The 15,532-nt window shown below is 47.7% G+C and overlaps 6 protein-coding genes across 6 annotated transcripts; 5 read left to right on the top strand and 1 right to left on the bottom strand.

Moving 5' to 3' along the window:
- Positions 1-200: 200 nt before the first annotated feature.
- N7478_005736 (uncharacterized protein) lies at positions 201-1,333 on the top strand (the record flags this gene model as incomplete). Its single annotated transcript, XM_056921950.1, has 2 exons — positions 201-556; positions 688-1,333. The coding sequence occupies 2 exons, from the start codon at positions 201-203 to the stop codon at positions 1,331-1,333; spliced, it is 1,002 nt and encodes a 333-aa protein (XP_056779987.1).
- Positions 1,334-1,903: 570 nt separating this feature from the next.
- On the top strand, positions 1,904-3,039 carry N7478_005737 (O-methyltransferase; the record flags this gene model as incomplete). The annotated part of the gene is made up of 4 exons (XM_056921951.1): positions 1,904-2,086; positions 2,187-2,313; positions 2,348-2,495; positions 2,589-3,039. The coding sequence occupies 4 exons, from the start codon at positions 1,904-1,906 to the stop codon at positions 3,037-3,039; spliced, it is 909 nt and encodes a 302-aa protein (XP_056779988.1).
- Positions 3,040-5,384: 2,345 nt separating this feature from the next.
- On the top strand, positions 5,385-7,360 carry N7478_005738 (S53 family peptidase; the record flags this gene model as incomplete). Its single annotated transcript, XM_056921952.1, has 5 exons — positions 5,385-6,271; positions 6,322-6,457; positions 6,512-6,605; positions 6,654-6,951; positions 7,009-7,360. The coding sequence occupies 5 exons, from the start codon at positions 5,385-5,387 to the stop codon at positions 7,358-7,360; spliced, it is 1,767 nt and encodes a 588-aa protein (XP_056779989.1).
- Positions 7,361-7,666: 306 nt separating this feature from the next.
- On the bottom strand, positions 7,667-8,428 carry N7478_005739 (alpha/beta hydrolase; the record flags this gene model as incomplete). The annotated part of the gene is made up of 1 exon (XM_056921953.1): positions 7,667-8,428. One exon carries the CDS (start codon positions 8,426-8,428, stop codon positions 7,667-7,669), a length of 762 nt encoding a protein of 253 aa, XP_056779990.1.
- Positions 8,429-10,559: 2,131 nt separating this feature from the next.
- On the top strand, positions 10,560-11,178 carry N7478_005740 (DUF3759 domain-containing protein; the record flags this gene model as incomplete). The annotated part of the gene is made up of 3 exons (XM_056921954.1): positions 10,560-10,575; positions 10,725-10,862; positions 10,931-11,178. 3 exons carry the CDS (start codon positions 10,560-10,562, stop codon positions 11,176-11,178), a joined length of 402 nt encoding a protein of 133 aa, XP_056779991.1.
- Positions 11,179-12,362: 1,184 nt separating this feature from the next.
- N7478_005741 (SPX and EXS domain-containing protein) lies at positions 12,363-15,460 on the top strand (the record flags this gene model as incomplete). Its single annotated transcript, XM_056921955.1, has 6 exons — positions 12,363-12,443; positions 12,526-13,965; positions 14,022-14,165; positions 14,231-14,404; positions 14,456-14,545; positions 14,600-15,460. 6 exons carry the CDS (start codon positions 12,363-12,365, stop codon positions 15,458-15,460), a joined length of 2,790 nt encoding a protein of 929 aa, XP_056779992.1.
- Between the last annotated feature and the right edge of the window lie 72 nt (positions 15,461-15,532).

Raw genomic sequence — 15,532 nt, forward strand, 5'->3', positions numbered from 1 at the left:
TGGTCTATATTGGGACATGTTAACACGAGCGAAGGCGGGGAATTGCGAAAAGGGAGATCCAATATGTCGATCTGGAAGGCCTATTCTCAATCGAAGAAAACCCTGTCTGCCCCGGGGTTTGGTTTCGCTTTCAGATCCTAGTCTCCTAAATATTTTATTCCAAGTTAATTCTTTCTGTTCATGTGCTTCTTTCTACAGCGATGACGCTGCCACCTACTGAGTACGGTGCGTTGACGACGCAATTCATGCCGGCTGCAAATTGTTCGGCTCGATGGGTAAACTATGAAGAAACCAATGCACTTCTTCAATGGGGTGTGAAATGCACCCCGATGGGTACAGGCAAAAGTGCCTCGTGCAAGACGACGATGGACCCTGTGTGCTTTCCAGAGGCGATGCAGACTTCTCGTGCGAATCATGTTTTTTCTCCTGGAGTCTCATGCCCTAAAGGCTGGACGTCAGTGCATACCTCTACATATAAGGAGCGAGGCGAGATAGGCTTGGACGGTGTGACTGCGACCTTGGGTGTCGGTCAGGTTGCCACAGTTTGTTGTCCCATGTAAGTGCCATCTTGTCTATTTTTATACCGGCATTCATATAGATTGTCTTCAGCCACCACATGGGCAAGACTCCAAGCTGTTGAACAAATACCTCAAAATGTCATGGAGATTATCTGACTCATCTATGAAGTAATTATGGATTCGCATCACACGGCTGTAACATGAACACGACAACAGTTATGCCACGGGAACAAATTATTACGACTGGATCGACATGCGCCGTGACGACCGCGGGCGCGTTTTCCAACGGGATCAGCACAAACGCTACTGGCGCGACAGGGGGAATCGCGAAGACTGCTACATTCTCTGCCACTCCAATTATTTTGGTTGCAGAACTAAATAAAACGAGTGAGAGCTCAGGTTCCTCGGGTCTATCTAGTGGAGTCAAAATCGCGATTGGGGTGTGTGTCCCGGTTGGTATCCTGATTATTGCCGCTGCGGTTTTCATTTGGTGGCATAGGCGCAATAAGAGAAGAAGAGCAGAGAAATCTTCCGATCCTTCTACTGCGCGTAATGATTCTTCTGGGAAAGATGTGGATGAGGAAGGACCAATATTTCCTGGTCCTGAGTTGGCGGGAAATGAACCAATGTACCACAGGTCTGAATTGGAGACGCAGGAGCGACCCGTTGAACTTCCTAATGAGCGAAGCCCTTCTACACCGCAAGCTGAGCTACCTGGGGATTTTGGAGAGATTTTGGCAAAGAAAAATATAGAAGAGGAGCTCAAGGGGATTGTCGAAAATACTGTCTCTCTGTCAGCAAAAGAACCTGTTTAAAAGGCAGATGACCATGTTGAGGGGGACCCTGTGCATCATGATGTTTGAAATTTATTTGATACCCCGAGTGTTAATATGTATGTAATTTTGAGGGATGCTAAAATATGATAGTATCTATGCAATACCGATTCGAACAATGATACGACCCCCCCACCCCCCCATGATGCACACGTACATCGGTAGGTATCCAGTCTTACCCCGGATGACAAAGTGCAATATAAAAATCCTAGTTTGCTATGATGCACGAAAGTGGAGGAGTGAAGATCTCAACATGCATATATGTAATTGGTTCATCTAGCTAGTTGTGGGATCACCGCGTCTCACCTGGTGATACAGATGCATAGGACGAGAAAAAGATTAGAGCAAAATGAACTGTCACAGGCCATATTGGATCTCTCCACTCGTCCGGATTAGAAACTATCTGATTGGTGATGTACAACAGTCCGTTCTTATACTAGTTATACAGTACGCTTGCTTCGTACGATTTAATGCTATTTCCCCTCCTTCTGCGAGTCTCTCTGCATTTTTCTTCCCTATAACACTTGACTAAAGCCTTGATTGCGATCAAAAATGGCTACTAATTGTTTGAGATCTAATGGGTATATTGGGGATTTAAACCAGCTGTGCCAAGATGCAGATGTGCTCGGAGGGGAGCTGAGTGAATCTGATCGCCTTTCGTCTCTGAAACTCGCACAGGAACTCACTCGGTTACTTGAAAAACCGCGAGATGCAATGTTAAAGATGTCATTCTCGGTATGCATTGACAGTCGGATCTGTGGCAATATTCAAATAAAAAACAAAAAGATCCTCTACAAATGTTCCTAGGAGGTATAACTAACTACATATTATTTAGCCGGCCCAAATTGTTGCTGTGAGAGTTGCTATAGACATGAGGATTTTTATAGCATTAGCGGAGAAGGATACACCCCTGACCCTTGACGAGTTAGCAGCTGTCAAGAATGCTAATCCCATTCTGACTGGTAAGTTTGACCCGCCTCTGTACATTCCTAACAGGATGGCAACTGAAGAGAAGGGCAGAGCGAGTGCTACGCCTTCTAAGTGCAATTGGATATGTCATTGAAAATGACGTGAGATTATACTCTGCGAATGATATTACCCGAGAAATGAGTACTCGTCTGGGTTCCGCTACTATCAGATTAATGTGCGTTCGGTTAACTTCTTCTCGGATCTCTACTTTGACGGTGTTATTATTTCAAGTTGAGATAATAACGGCATATATATAAAGGTTTGATAGCATAATGATCACCTTAGCCAAAATTCCTGAATGGATTCGTCAGATGAAGTTCCAGAATCCCCCGGGAAGTAACGGCGCTTTCCAATATGCAGAAAACACAGGGGGGGGGGGGATATGGGACTATCTACTTATGAAGCCAGAGCTCAGTGACGATTTCAATACTTTTATGGAGGCTAGTTCTGCGGATCGTCCATACTGGGGAAATTGGTTCCCAGTACAGGAGCGATTACTTGATGAATACACAGGCGGTGCGGGAGATGCACTTCTAGTTGACATAGCAGGAGGAAAAGGTCACGACATCAAAAGATTTCATGCGAACTTCCCGGTGACGCCTGGGCGGCTTTTTCTCCAGGACCAGGATCATGTATTAGCAGAAGCCGAGATTGGGGATCATATTGAGAAGAATTCTATTGATCTATTTCAGCCTCAGCCAGTCAGAGGTAAAATATGACCAGTGTGGGGTGAGTGAGTGATTTCCGTCAGTTAACGTTGAACTAGGTGCAAAAATATACTACATGCACATGATTCTGCATGATTGGTCGGACTCTCGGTGTCAAGACATCCTGCATAATGTCCGAAACGCTATGACGAAAGGAATTCGAAGCTTATTATAGAGGAATTTGTTATGCCTGAGAGCGAGGCTCCGTTCCTAGCTTCTACATGGGACTGGCTAATGTTGGCTTTTTGTAATAGCATGGAGCGGAGCCAAAAGCACTGGGATAGGCTTTTAACCGCTTGTGGGTTCAAGGTAGTGCAATTTTGGCCTCCGCCGGGAGATGGACATTATATTATCGAAGCAGAGATGATATAAATCGTAAACACAAAATGGTCCTGCAGTTTGTCATAAGGCACACACTCAAATTTTCTTCACACTAGGAAGCTGGTACGAAATCTCAATCAACTATTTTGACGGCTGAACCTGAGTGTCCAATAAGACTTTTCTTCTCCAGACTACAAAAGGCGGGTATTTTATTCTTAAATATATTTGAATATCCGGAAATTTCGAAAGATTTTTCGTGCGCCGTGTAGAGTGGCAACCATACCGCCACCGGCAGTAGCCCAGGCGGCGCCCTGAACTCGTAGTGAACTAACCGGTATTCGGCGCTGTCTGCTGGAAGTATCCGGGCCTAATATTGTCAGTTCGTACCCGTTACGCATGCTCATTCACGAATGGCAATATAACACTTACTGCTTGTGGACAGGGTAGAGTACTTTCTACCCGAGTAGGGTGACCACGCTGAAGCCGAAGGGATTGTTCCGACCTGCTGGTCTAGAAGGGTTTGAAAATTGTTAAATGAAGACATAACCCACTTTGAAGATGTTCATGGTTTTTGAGATAATGGGTGAAATCGCAACTGAAATAAAAGTCGCCCAGAGAGGCGACCGTCTTATGACGATATTCATGATGAATAAAGGTCAGATGATGAGCGACGCAGATGGTCTTTCCTAATAAAGTCTATTGACTTCAAGTCGGTGCTTCATTCGATATCCAAGATTTCAACCTAGGTTGGGTGGGTTGTTCTGGTTGGTGGACCAGGAGCAATTGGAAGGTGGCAAAAGAACGGAGAAGCTCTTGGAACAGTTGATTTCAAGTTGATGATAGGGATAGGTGGTATCAATATCAAATTAATTTTACTACTAATAGATATACAGAACAATCATCATATATAAGATGCGTCACACAAATTAAATTAGAGCATCAAGTCTTTTCCTGTTGCAAAAAAAAAAAAAAAAAAAAAAAAAGAAAGGATCGATAAGCTTATGTGATCTTCAAAGAGAGACGTATGTCAGTGCTTGTTGCATATCATTGCATATTATTGCACGTCGTTGAATGTTCATTACGTATCCTCAAAAATCATGTTGCAAGTAGGCTTATCAAGTTCATTCAATCGTGCTAAACTCATACATACTAGTATATGATATAGCCACCTACTAGGCATGGCTAGTACGGCAGCCCTGAAGGATGGCGTAAACAAACAGCAAACAGCAAACAGCAACAGCCGAGCTTGGACCCACATCTACATACGGCAAACCCCCTCTTTCCCTTTTCGCAAAATGAAGGGCGAAGTGAGGGGGCGCTGTTATCGCGACAAATCGCAATTCGATTACCTAGCTCGTACCCGCTCCATTGTCTTACTCTCTTCATCAATCACACCCTCGCACAGCCAAGACGCGGGGGAAACTTCGTCTGAAGCTTAGAAAGGATAAGCTTCATGGACTAAACCCCCAACACCCCGGCGGACTCCGGAGTTTACCCAACCGAGCAGAATCCCCTGCCGATCGAGATGTTTGCCGATGGTAATTGCGGATCGTAGAGATTACTCCTTGTCAATAACATGTTTTGACAGCGATAAAGAAAGAGAGCAATGAGAAGAGAAGATACGCTCATTTTAGCCGAACAATAAAACGCCACGATATTGCTCAGAGCTTTGTCAGGGGCAGTAGCGTCGATTTGACCCCTGAAAAGTCCGGCGCCAACCCCATGCCCCGTTTGCTTAATTATGGGGGCCGGACTTAGTCTTGATAGCACCTTCGTTGAATGTAAGGTTTATGGCTAGTCCCTGGCCCAACCATGTGGAGATCCGTCGGCCTAATTACGATGAAGCCTATTATATCGTAGGAATGTCGGGTGATTCATAGCGGGGATTCGCTAATCAAACAATGCGCCCATGAGAAGATTGCAGCATGGCGAGATAAGAAGGGCTGTCGATCCCTGCCTTTGTATTCTTTCCCCCGTGTTTTTCTTCTCATTCCTGGGAGCTTCAAGGTTATCATTCTCTTGCAAGCCCATTCACAATGCACTCCTCTATTTACGCTGGACTGCTCTGTACCCTGGCCGCCCCTTCTATGGGCGCGGTCTGGGAGAGCCTATCTGGAGGTGTCCCTGATACTTGGTCGCTCGTTGACACACCCTCTGACTCAACAATGGCTCTGTCCATTGCTCTGAGTCGCAAGAATTTGGACCAATTGCAATCTACTTTGATCAAGGTTTCCACACCTGGCAACTCAGAGTACGGTAAATGGCTCGAGAAAGAGGACGTCGACTCGAAATTCCCCTTAGTAGATGATGCTCGCGTTGTGAGCTGGTTAAAGGCAAATGGCATCACGGACTATACCCGTGAAGGTTCTCTGATTAAGTTCAGCGGATCGGTTGAGAAGATCAACAAGCTGCTCGATACTACTTTCGCCAATTACGAGAAAGGTGGATCAGTGAAGCTGCGTACTAGCGAGTACTCTATTCCCGATGATCTCTCTGATTACATTGATGTCATCTCGCCAACTGTTTACTTTGGCAAGACCCGCGCCGCTCATCCTGTGCCTTCAAAGCCTCGCAACTTGCGCAGTCGCTCTGCACAAATTTCTTCAACATGTGAAGATAGAGTTTCCCCCGAGTGCATCAAGGAGATGTACAACGTGGGAGATTACACCCCGAAAGTCTCGTCTGGAAGCAAGATCGGATTCGGTAGCTTCTTGAACGAGTCTGCTTCTCAGTCTGATCTGGCAGCGTACCAAGCACTTTGGGGTCTTCCTCGCCAGTCGTTCACTGTTGAGACTCTCAACGGAGGCGTGGATAACCAGACAGCTCCAGAGGCTGATAGAGGCGAAGCTAATCTCGACGTGCAGCTTATCAATGCTGTGTCTCACCCTCTGCCCATTCATGAGTTTATCAGCGGTGGTGTCGCGTAAGTAATAATCTGCAATAGTTGATTGTTCATATTGCTAACCGATTTAGCCCATACATCCCTGATGCTGATGAGCCTGACCTGGATGAAAATGAGCCCTACCTCATCTATTACTCGTACCTTCTTTCTAAGGCCAATTCCGAGCTCCCTCAGGTGATCTCGAACTCATATGGTGACGACGAACAGGTACAATTGTATTTCAAATCAGACCAAGGCGTTCAATTATTGACAATAATCTAGACCGTCCCCGTGAAGTACGCCAAAAGTGTCTGCGACCTGATCGGCTTGAACGGCCTTCGTGGTCTGACTATTCTCCACTCATCTGGTGACGAGGGTAAGTAGCTCACCAATGCATTGGATATCACCCATCTGACAACTATAGGTGTTGGTTCCGCTTGCGCATCTGCCGATGGCAAGACTCCCGAGTTCAACCCAATCTTCCCAGCTACTTGCCCCTATGTGACAGCTGTTGGTGGTACTTCCGGCGTCAGCCCTGAGTACGCTTGGAACGCCTCATCCGGTGGTTTCTCTAGTGTCTTCGACCGCGCTTGGTTCCAGGAGTCAGCTGTCAAGACTTACCTCACCCACGTCAGCAAGGAGACCCAGGAGTACTACGGCAAGTATACCAACTTCGAGGGTCGTGGTTTCCCAGACGTCTCAGCCCACAGTCTGTATCCCGAGTAAGTTTTTATCCAATAAATTTCTCAAAGCATGTCTCTAATTCGACATGTGAACAGCTTCGAGATTATCATTACCGGCCTGAAGAGTCTCTCGGGCGGTACTTCTGCTGCTTCTCCCACGTTCGCTGGTATTATTGGTCTTCTGAATGACGCTCGTCTGCGCGCTGGCAAGCCTGCTCTCGGTTACTTGAACCCCTTCCTGTACTCAAAGGGCTTCAAGGCTCTCAACGACATTACTACCGGTAGCTCCTACGGATGCGGCGGCGTTGATCCTCAGTCTGAGCAGGAAGTCCCTGGTGCTCTCATTATTCCCGGCGCCCACTGGAATGCCACCACTGGGTGGGATCCAGTGACTGGTCTGGGTACACCTGACTTCCAGAAGTTGAAGGACCTGGTCCTCTCTCTTTAAGGGATTGGCTGGAAAGACTCGGACTCTCTGTCTATCAATGTCGCATAGCGATCAAACACGTGTAAAATAGATATTAATCACGTACATACATCAAGATGCATCAAGAGAATATATCAAGCAATTGGCATTTTTATCACAGTTACTCATCGAAATAATGTACATTTGCATCATGACTCGTGAAAATGCGAGGAAGATCCATGGATCCAATCTATAAATAAGCGCCATCAATGTTTTAGTCCCAGGCAGTTCCTCAAAACAAACCTTGGAAGAGGTCCAGCCGACTGTATCATTTCGACATAAACACCCTCAACCAAGCTCAACACTCCCCTCAGGAACGCCCTGTCTACTCCTCAACGTCCTCGCAAAGAACTGCATAACAGGCATCATCTCATCCCGATTAGATGGCATCCCATCCCCCCTCCGAACATACCGACTAACCTCCACAAACTCAAAAACCTCCTTCGTCCTATTAACCGCCGCACCAGAAACAGGCACCGAATCCCTCCCCGAAACCAACAGCACAGGTGTCCGATTCTTACTCCCAGCCCTCAACCCAGAAAGCGGATACGGCGCACCCACAGAAACAACACCAGCCAGCGGTTCCCGATCTACGCCCTCCTTCTCACCCGACACTCCAAGTTCCCTCGCAACACTTAACCCAGCCATGCCACCTTGTCCGAAGCCAAAGACTAGGATCTCACGAGGCCTGTAGCCGCATTTCTGGATCAAGACTCCACGGATGACATCCTTGACAATTGTGTCTGTGCTTCTTGTTAAGCCTGCGTCCATGTCTAGGCCACCTGTTGAGGAGTCGAAGGCGACGTCGTCGCCCCAGTGGAAACCTGGTAAGTCGAATGGGAGGGGGAGGGGTGCTTGGAGGGTTAGGACTGTTGTTTCGGGGAGGTGGAGGGCCCGGCCGAAGGATGAGAAGCCTGTGGCGGTGTCTCCGATTCCATGGAGGAGAAGGAGGATGTTTGGGGAGGGGTTGGAGGTGGGGTTTGGAGGAGGTGTGATTGTGATTGTGAGATTAGAGGGGAAGTCGGACTGGGTTGGATTTTTGATAGGCATGATGTATTGATTTTCTTCTTCTTTTTTCAGGCCTCGGATTCAAGTATGGACTTCAATTGGTGTTTCTGCAGCTGTGTAGCTGAGGCTGAGAGTTTGTTCCACTTAGTTTGTGGCGGGTGTTGGTGCTGGAGTTTCTTGAACTATCGGAGCTGAGCTCAAAAAGTCGAGCCAAGCTTGGGCGGGTTGGAGCTAGCTGGAGCTGTGACTGTGGCTGGTAGCTGATGTGGCTGTGTTTGAAATTGTGTAGTGTGGCTTGGGTCTGTGCTTCCTCTTTTTTCTAGTGATAACGACGGCAATAGAATGCCGAGGATCTTGCCTTGGTCGAGATAAATTGCGATTACAGAGGCCAAGAGCTGCGGGGCTGTAAGTTGCAGGACCGGGTAAAGGTATTATCGTTGCCTGGGAAGCGTACTTGAAGTGATCCCCGCTGCCAAGACGGGACCTTTTTGCCTTGAGGACGGAACTCGGAGTGCAATTCATGATATCACCTGGGTATAGCATTTGGAGGGGCAATGGTTCTCCGAGGAGGTGTTACTATTGCAATGTTGCAGAATTGTAAACTGTTCCTTTTCTACGATTTAGTTGACCGGGGACGACTAGGATCGAAAAGCCATACATATACACTGCGATTAAGTTCATTATAGATGCACAAACGCGGATCATCACATTGTTGGCGATCATAGGGCTGCAAGGCTGCATGCGCATACTAAACTGAATTTTCCATGCGGTGCCTATTATTTACTCTGTGATTCTCAATTCATTCAATGTTATTGACAACCGGATGTGGCGGATGTCGATGTCCCTGGGCGCCACAATGGGGCGGTGCCGCGTACGTAATGAGAACGGATTTCCGCATCCCAAAAAAGAAACGGAATCACCGAGTCTGTTTTGGTCTCTTTCTGTGATTGATATATCCATCATCGGATATTGCTACATACTACGCAATTCAGATCCGCTCACCGCCACTTGACTCCTCGTGGCCGGACATGCCAAGCCCCTCCTTGTAAGGCGTGAACAAGCCTCCGACAAGAGAAGCTTGGCCCGTGATACCGCTCACAGCCACCGCTCATCATAATACACATACCCGTCCCATCTGGTACCGTGTATTCCGGCGGGGGAGGTGGACATCGCACTACGATTGAAACAGTATAGTCTTTATTACTAAGATATTCTGATTCGCCCATAACCAAGCGGAGTAGGGCTGAAGGGATCCCAAGGAGACCCCTCCGATCGGCGATTGGGCTTGGTGGGACACGTACTCGTACCCTTCGTTGAACCACGTATCGCTTTGGTTTCAGTTCTGAAAGGACAAATGTCGCTCCGTTTCATCTGAAATAGCCCTGCATGCTGTCTCTGTTGTACCTGGCACTTTGTAGACTCTTTTATAGAAGGTAGATCGATGTATACTTAGTGTATACTGCATAACTAGTATATGTACATCGGCACGGGAAAGAGTGACGTACTCCCCTGTTCTGCCAGAGCCTATGAGATCAATTTTCCAAACAAACAGACACCCATAGACTCTTGGCCGGCATTAGATCGTATTTGATGCGCCATGCCGAGACTCTAGGCTGATGGGGTCCAATACAGCGGCTAGTTTTGGAGATCGTGATAGGCCTCCCACCAATGTTTACCAGAAGGTTCACTGCCTCCTTATGATTTCACTGGATCAGCTCCCCACTGCCCCTCTTCTAGTCCAACCCCCGGATGTACACAGAAAAGGCTGAGGATGGCAATTTGGTATCATTAGCTCCACCACAGAGGGGCAATCACTTTCTCGGTCAGCTCGGAATCCATGGTCCAGCCGTATTTGGGAGGGGGTCCCTACTCCATTTTCCCCTGTGACTATCCCAAGATAGTACACTTTGTAGGGAATCCGCCTCAGCCACGCTGTCCACAGATTGGTGGGGCAGCGCCAGCTGAGACAGGAAAGGCAGAGAGCTGCTCCTGAATCTCCTTGAGCGGTATACGTACGTACTCCGTAGACTTTCTCGATTATTCTCTCAGCTGTTTGCTCGGGTATAAGATGCCCCTCATCTCCCCTCCTAGGGGGCTCTTTTCTTTTTCTATCAACACACTCTTCTACAACTACCACATTTAAAACCCTTCTCTCTCATATTATATATTCACAATGGCTTGGGGCTGGGGTAAGTCTTTCTCTTTTTGACACGTCTTATCGTTTTTCTCCAATCTCCTTCCGCACCTGCATGTACCTCACGTGCATCTGGCTCGGATTACAACCTTATTCTATTGGCGCGATATGTTTTCGGGAATCATAAGCTGACAGCTCACATAGAACAATCCGACGACGCTCACCGTCAGGTCTACGGTGGTGAGCAGCAGCACCACGAGGCTAAGTTCTCTCACGAGCTTATCGCCGGTGCCGCTTCATTCGCTGGCATGAAGGCCTGGGAGGACCACCAGCGCAAGGAGGGTACGTAAAATGCCTCGCAAGCTGGTCGATATTGAAATATCATACTGACCTCTCTCTTCTCTTAATAGGCAAGACCGTCAAGCACGCATTCGCTAAGGAGGCCCTCGTTGGTCTCGTCGGTGCCGAGATTGACAAGCTCGCCGAGTCCAAGGGTATGGATGAGGCCGACAAGCTCCGCGCTCACCACCACGCTAAGAAGAACGCCGAGCAAATGTACGAGGAGCACTACGAGCGCCACGAGAGCCGCGGTGGTGAGGATTGGCAGCCCCACTACGAGCGCCATGAGCGCTTTGAGCAGCCTGGTCGCCGCTGGTAAATGCGATGATCCCTATAGGGCGCATCGGATGACGGTATGAATTTGTTTATACATTTAAGATATCCTGGGCTATTATCTTACCCAGTCTGTTTATAAGCATGCAATGATAAAATCAAGAATTGCTGGGATTTTCTAGTTGCTGGTCTTCTCGTTGATCGATCTGTTATCTTTTCGCTTTCCTTTCCAAGGTTCCTATAGTTCTACATCTATTTTGATTTAAGTGGTAGCCAAGCCGTAGCTTACGTAGATATTTGTCCAGCAACTATGTGCACAAGTCTCAGACCCGCAGATACGCCTTGTACAAGACTAAATGGCTCGGACTTTTTATTTTTATTTGTGTTAATCTTCTATATCCAGCCAGTCATCACCATGAGAACCCGCCGAGCAACATTCCAGTTCTCCACACTGCATTCTTCGCAAACTGTAGACCCTAGCATAAGTCGCCCGTTTGTTCTCCACCGGAATACCATCCTTGTTCGGTTTGTGGCCTGATGACGACGCAAGGTGAGCTGTTAGTAGTTGCTGGAGTTGTAATGATTGCGAATATCGGCAATAATGCATCTATTGAATGTATGGGCAGCATAGAATATCTAGAATATTTGAAATATTTGGACCCTTTTCAAAAGTGGAGATTGTAGAGTCAAACCAATGATAGTCGCGGGCTTGATAATCCTTACCCGGATGGGGGCCTTGACGCCTGAACCTCCAGGAATCCACACTGTTCAGTTACTGAACCACGGAAAACAAGTTGAATCATCGATGACCCCACTCAACCGGGACTCGCCTTGCACGTGCCCGAGAAGTTGACGATGATTGTTGCAATTTCGACTTGAAATGAATGTTGAACTACATGTAGCGTTCTTTAAATCGTGGAGATCAAGCATTTTGACCACCCTGTACCCTGGTTTTCGTCCGTGCTGGTGATCTTTGCCCAATTTTTTTCCCCTTACAAACTATTTTTTTCTTTATCATCTAAGTAAATCTTCAAATTATTTGCTCCGAGGTGACTACAATACTTGAGCAGCTCTTTCTTCCCACCTGGGTCACCTTCAGACCACATTCCGATTTCCTCTGGTTTTCCTAGTCTTTTCATCCCAACCACCAACAGGCATGCCATGACGCAGGCTCGTTGGTCAGGATGAAATTCGCCAAGTCCGTCTTCCGCTATCCCCCAGAGCCATGATATGCCATCTGCTAACACTGTTTACAGAGATTTGGAGAAGGAGCTCTTTCCTGAATGGCGGGCGAAGTATATCGATTATAAGGTAAGTGGATGGATGTGCCTTGCCCTTGCATATAGGCTTGAGACCGTCCACGTGCGAAAGCTAATATCATATGCGCCTTCAGACCGGAAAGAAGAAGATAAGAGCCATTGCCCGAGCCATCCAGAAAGGGAATCGCAGCGGTCGTACTCCTTCATTTCGAAGCCCTATTCTTCGAACGCCCTCGTTTAAGAGTCCCACGAAACTTCGCCATCGGTCGAATACACACAATGGCGATGGAGCGGCACCGGAAGATGCAACGGATGGTCGCGCCGTATCAACGGCCACACCAACTCGACAGGCGCTGCGCACACCGGGATCGAGGTTTTCTGATAACGTAGGGAACTATGGGAGTATAGTGGCTTCTCCGCCTCTGTCTCTGTCTCAGCGGGGAAGGGGGTCAGATATGGATTCGCTCCGGCTCCCGAAGGCTGCGATGGACGTCGACGAAGAACATGTGCCACCGGAGCGGGACTTGACTGAGCGTGGAGTATCGTCACCAGTAGAGCACTCCGATGACGAGCATACCGAAGAAGACATTTCCGAGGATGGATACTCCGACGAAGAACAAGAACAAGAACAAGTGCAAGTGCAGGAACGGCCTGGACCAAAACGCTCTCCAACATTTCTTCGTCGGGTTTTCTCTCAGACCAATGGGATCGCTGAGTTTGAGAAACGGGAGGCTGAGTATTTTGTATTCCTGGATGGCGAGCTGGACAAGATCGATTCGTTCTATCGCCAGAGACAGATGGAGGCACAAAGAAAACTAGATGTTATCAGTCGACAACTAGACATCATGAGACGGGCACGTGCACGGGAGTATAATGCACAGTATGGCGATGACCAGCAACAAGGACAAGGGCCTCGGAAGTTTTTCGGCTCTCGTATCAGAGACACGTTTACTGGGAGGACCCGGTTCGGAAAGAACACTCGGGCGCTGGTAGCGATGGAGACGCCGAGAATCCCAGAGCAAGAAAACGATGATGCCGCTCACAGACGAGACTATACGCGACGACCGGATTCCGATTCAGCGAACCCAGCCGTGCCATACCGAGAGGCGAAACACCAGCTCAAGCGTGCCTTACAGGAATACTATCGAGGATTGGAAGTGCTGAAGGATTACGCTCTTTTGAATATCGAGGGCTTTCGCAAGATCAACAAGAAGTACAACAAAACCATCAAAGGTTATCCTGGCAAGGCGCAAGGCCTCAAAGTCGAACCGTCAATGGGCTCGATGACTGATATCGTGAACAAGGCATCATTTGCAGACACGAAAACTGTCGAACTTCTCATGCGCGAGGCGGAAGAGTTATATGCAAGGTTCTTCGCGGGTAGGGATCGTAAGATTGCGGTATCCAAGCTTCGCCACAATGTCAACAAATCAACCGACTATTCCTTCACTGTGCTAATATCGGGTATGCTCCTTGGAATCGGCATGATATGCTCGGTTTGGGGTTTGGTGCTCGGTGCGCGGCGTTTAAAATCCAGTGGAAACGAGCATACTGAAACCAGCTATCTGTTACAGGTTTGTCTTCCCCTGTGGCACCTCTGGTGCAACATTCCGTTGCTGACTTAAGACAGATTTATGGAGGATATTTCTTAATCGTATTTCATTTCTTGCTATTTTGGGCAGATTGTATCATCTGGACTCGCTCAAAGGTCAATTATGGGTTTGTTTTTGAATATGATAGTATGAATATGCTGGACTGGCGCCAGTTTTTAGGGGTATGTATCGTTATCTCGATGGTGGATTGAGTTACTTATCTTGATATGGTCTAACACTTCTCCAGATCCCTGCCTTTTTCATGCTCATCCTCGGAATTTGCATGCTTGTGAATTTTCAATGGTTCAATGCCATGTATATATACTGGCCTGTCGTCTTGATAGGTGCTACTGTGGTTATCGTCTTTCTGCCAGCTCCTATATTGTATCATCGTAGTCGAAGATGGTGGGCCGCCACAAATGTAAGTCTCAGCCCCTCGACTGGTTCTATTCACCCGATCTGACAAACACAGTGGCGACTTTTACTTCCTTGCTTCTACCGTGTCGAGTTCCGAGATTTGTTTCTTGGTGACATGTACTGTTCTCAAAGTTACGCCATGGGGGTAAGTTGCTTGGGATTTTTTTTATTCGAGACTGTCGTACTAATTTTATCCTAGAATATTGAACTCTTTTTCTGTCTGTATGCCAATGGATGGAACAGCCCGACGCAATGTAACTCAAGCCATTCACGGCTTCTTGGGTTTTTCACATGCCTCCCATCAACAATGCGTGCCTTCCAGTGTATTCGTCGATACTGGGACTCGAAGAAAGCCTACCCTCATCTTCTGAACATGGTGAAGTATATCTGCGGTATTCTCTACTACGCTACTCTCAGTATGTATCGGATCGATAGGCAAACTTCATACAAGGCCGCATTCATTTTCTTCGCAGCAATGAACGCCTGCTTTACATCCTTCTGGGACGTGGTGTTCGACTGGAGTCTAGGAAACTTCTATAACAAAGAAAACTGGCTCTTGCGCGACACACTCACTTTCCGCAGAAAATGGGTATACTACGTCGCCGCTTTCTTGAACGTCACAATCCGATTCAACTGGATCTTCTACGCTATATATGCCAACGACATCCAACACTCAGCAATCCTCAGCTTCATGATATCCTTATCCGAGGTCTTTCGTCGAGGTATCTGGGTGATCTTTCGCGTTGAAAACGAACACTGTGAAAACGTGCGTTTGGTTCGCGCGTTTAGAGAGCCTCCTCTTCCTTACCCGATATCACCGCCCCTCGATGGTGCTGTGATCCAAGAAGTTACTCCCACAGATGTCGAGCGCGTGTCCGGTCCGCGTCACGCCTCCACTATTTTCCGTATTGGAAATAGGATTGCTGGGGCGCACGCGGAGGACTTTGAGAGAAGACGTCCTCCCGCTCACTTCGTCGATAACTTCCTTGATAACGCCATGGCGCATAATTTCGCACATGCCGGTGAAGACTGGTCCGATGATGAATCAGGTCCTGGTTGAGGGACTGATACCTATCGCCAGTGCACCAACTTGCTTAATAGCCGGCCATATATGGCTTGCTTGAACAAAATA

Source organism: Penicillium angulare (genome assembly GCF_028827245.1).
Source record: "Penicillium angulare strain IBT 27051 chromosome Unknown utg000004l_segment0_segment0, whole genome shotgun sequence".
NCBI classification, from domain to species: domain Eukaryota; kingdom Fungi; phylum Ascomycota; class Eurotiomycetes; order Eurotiales; family Aspergillaceae; genus Penicillium; species Penicillium angulare.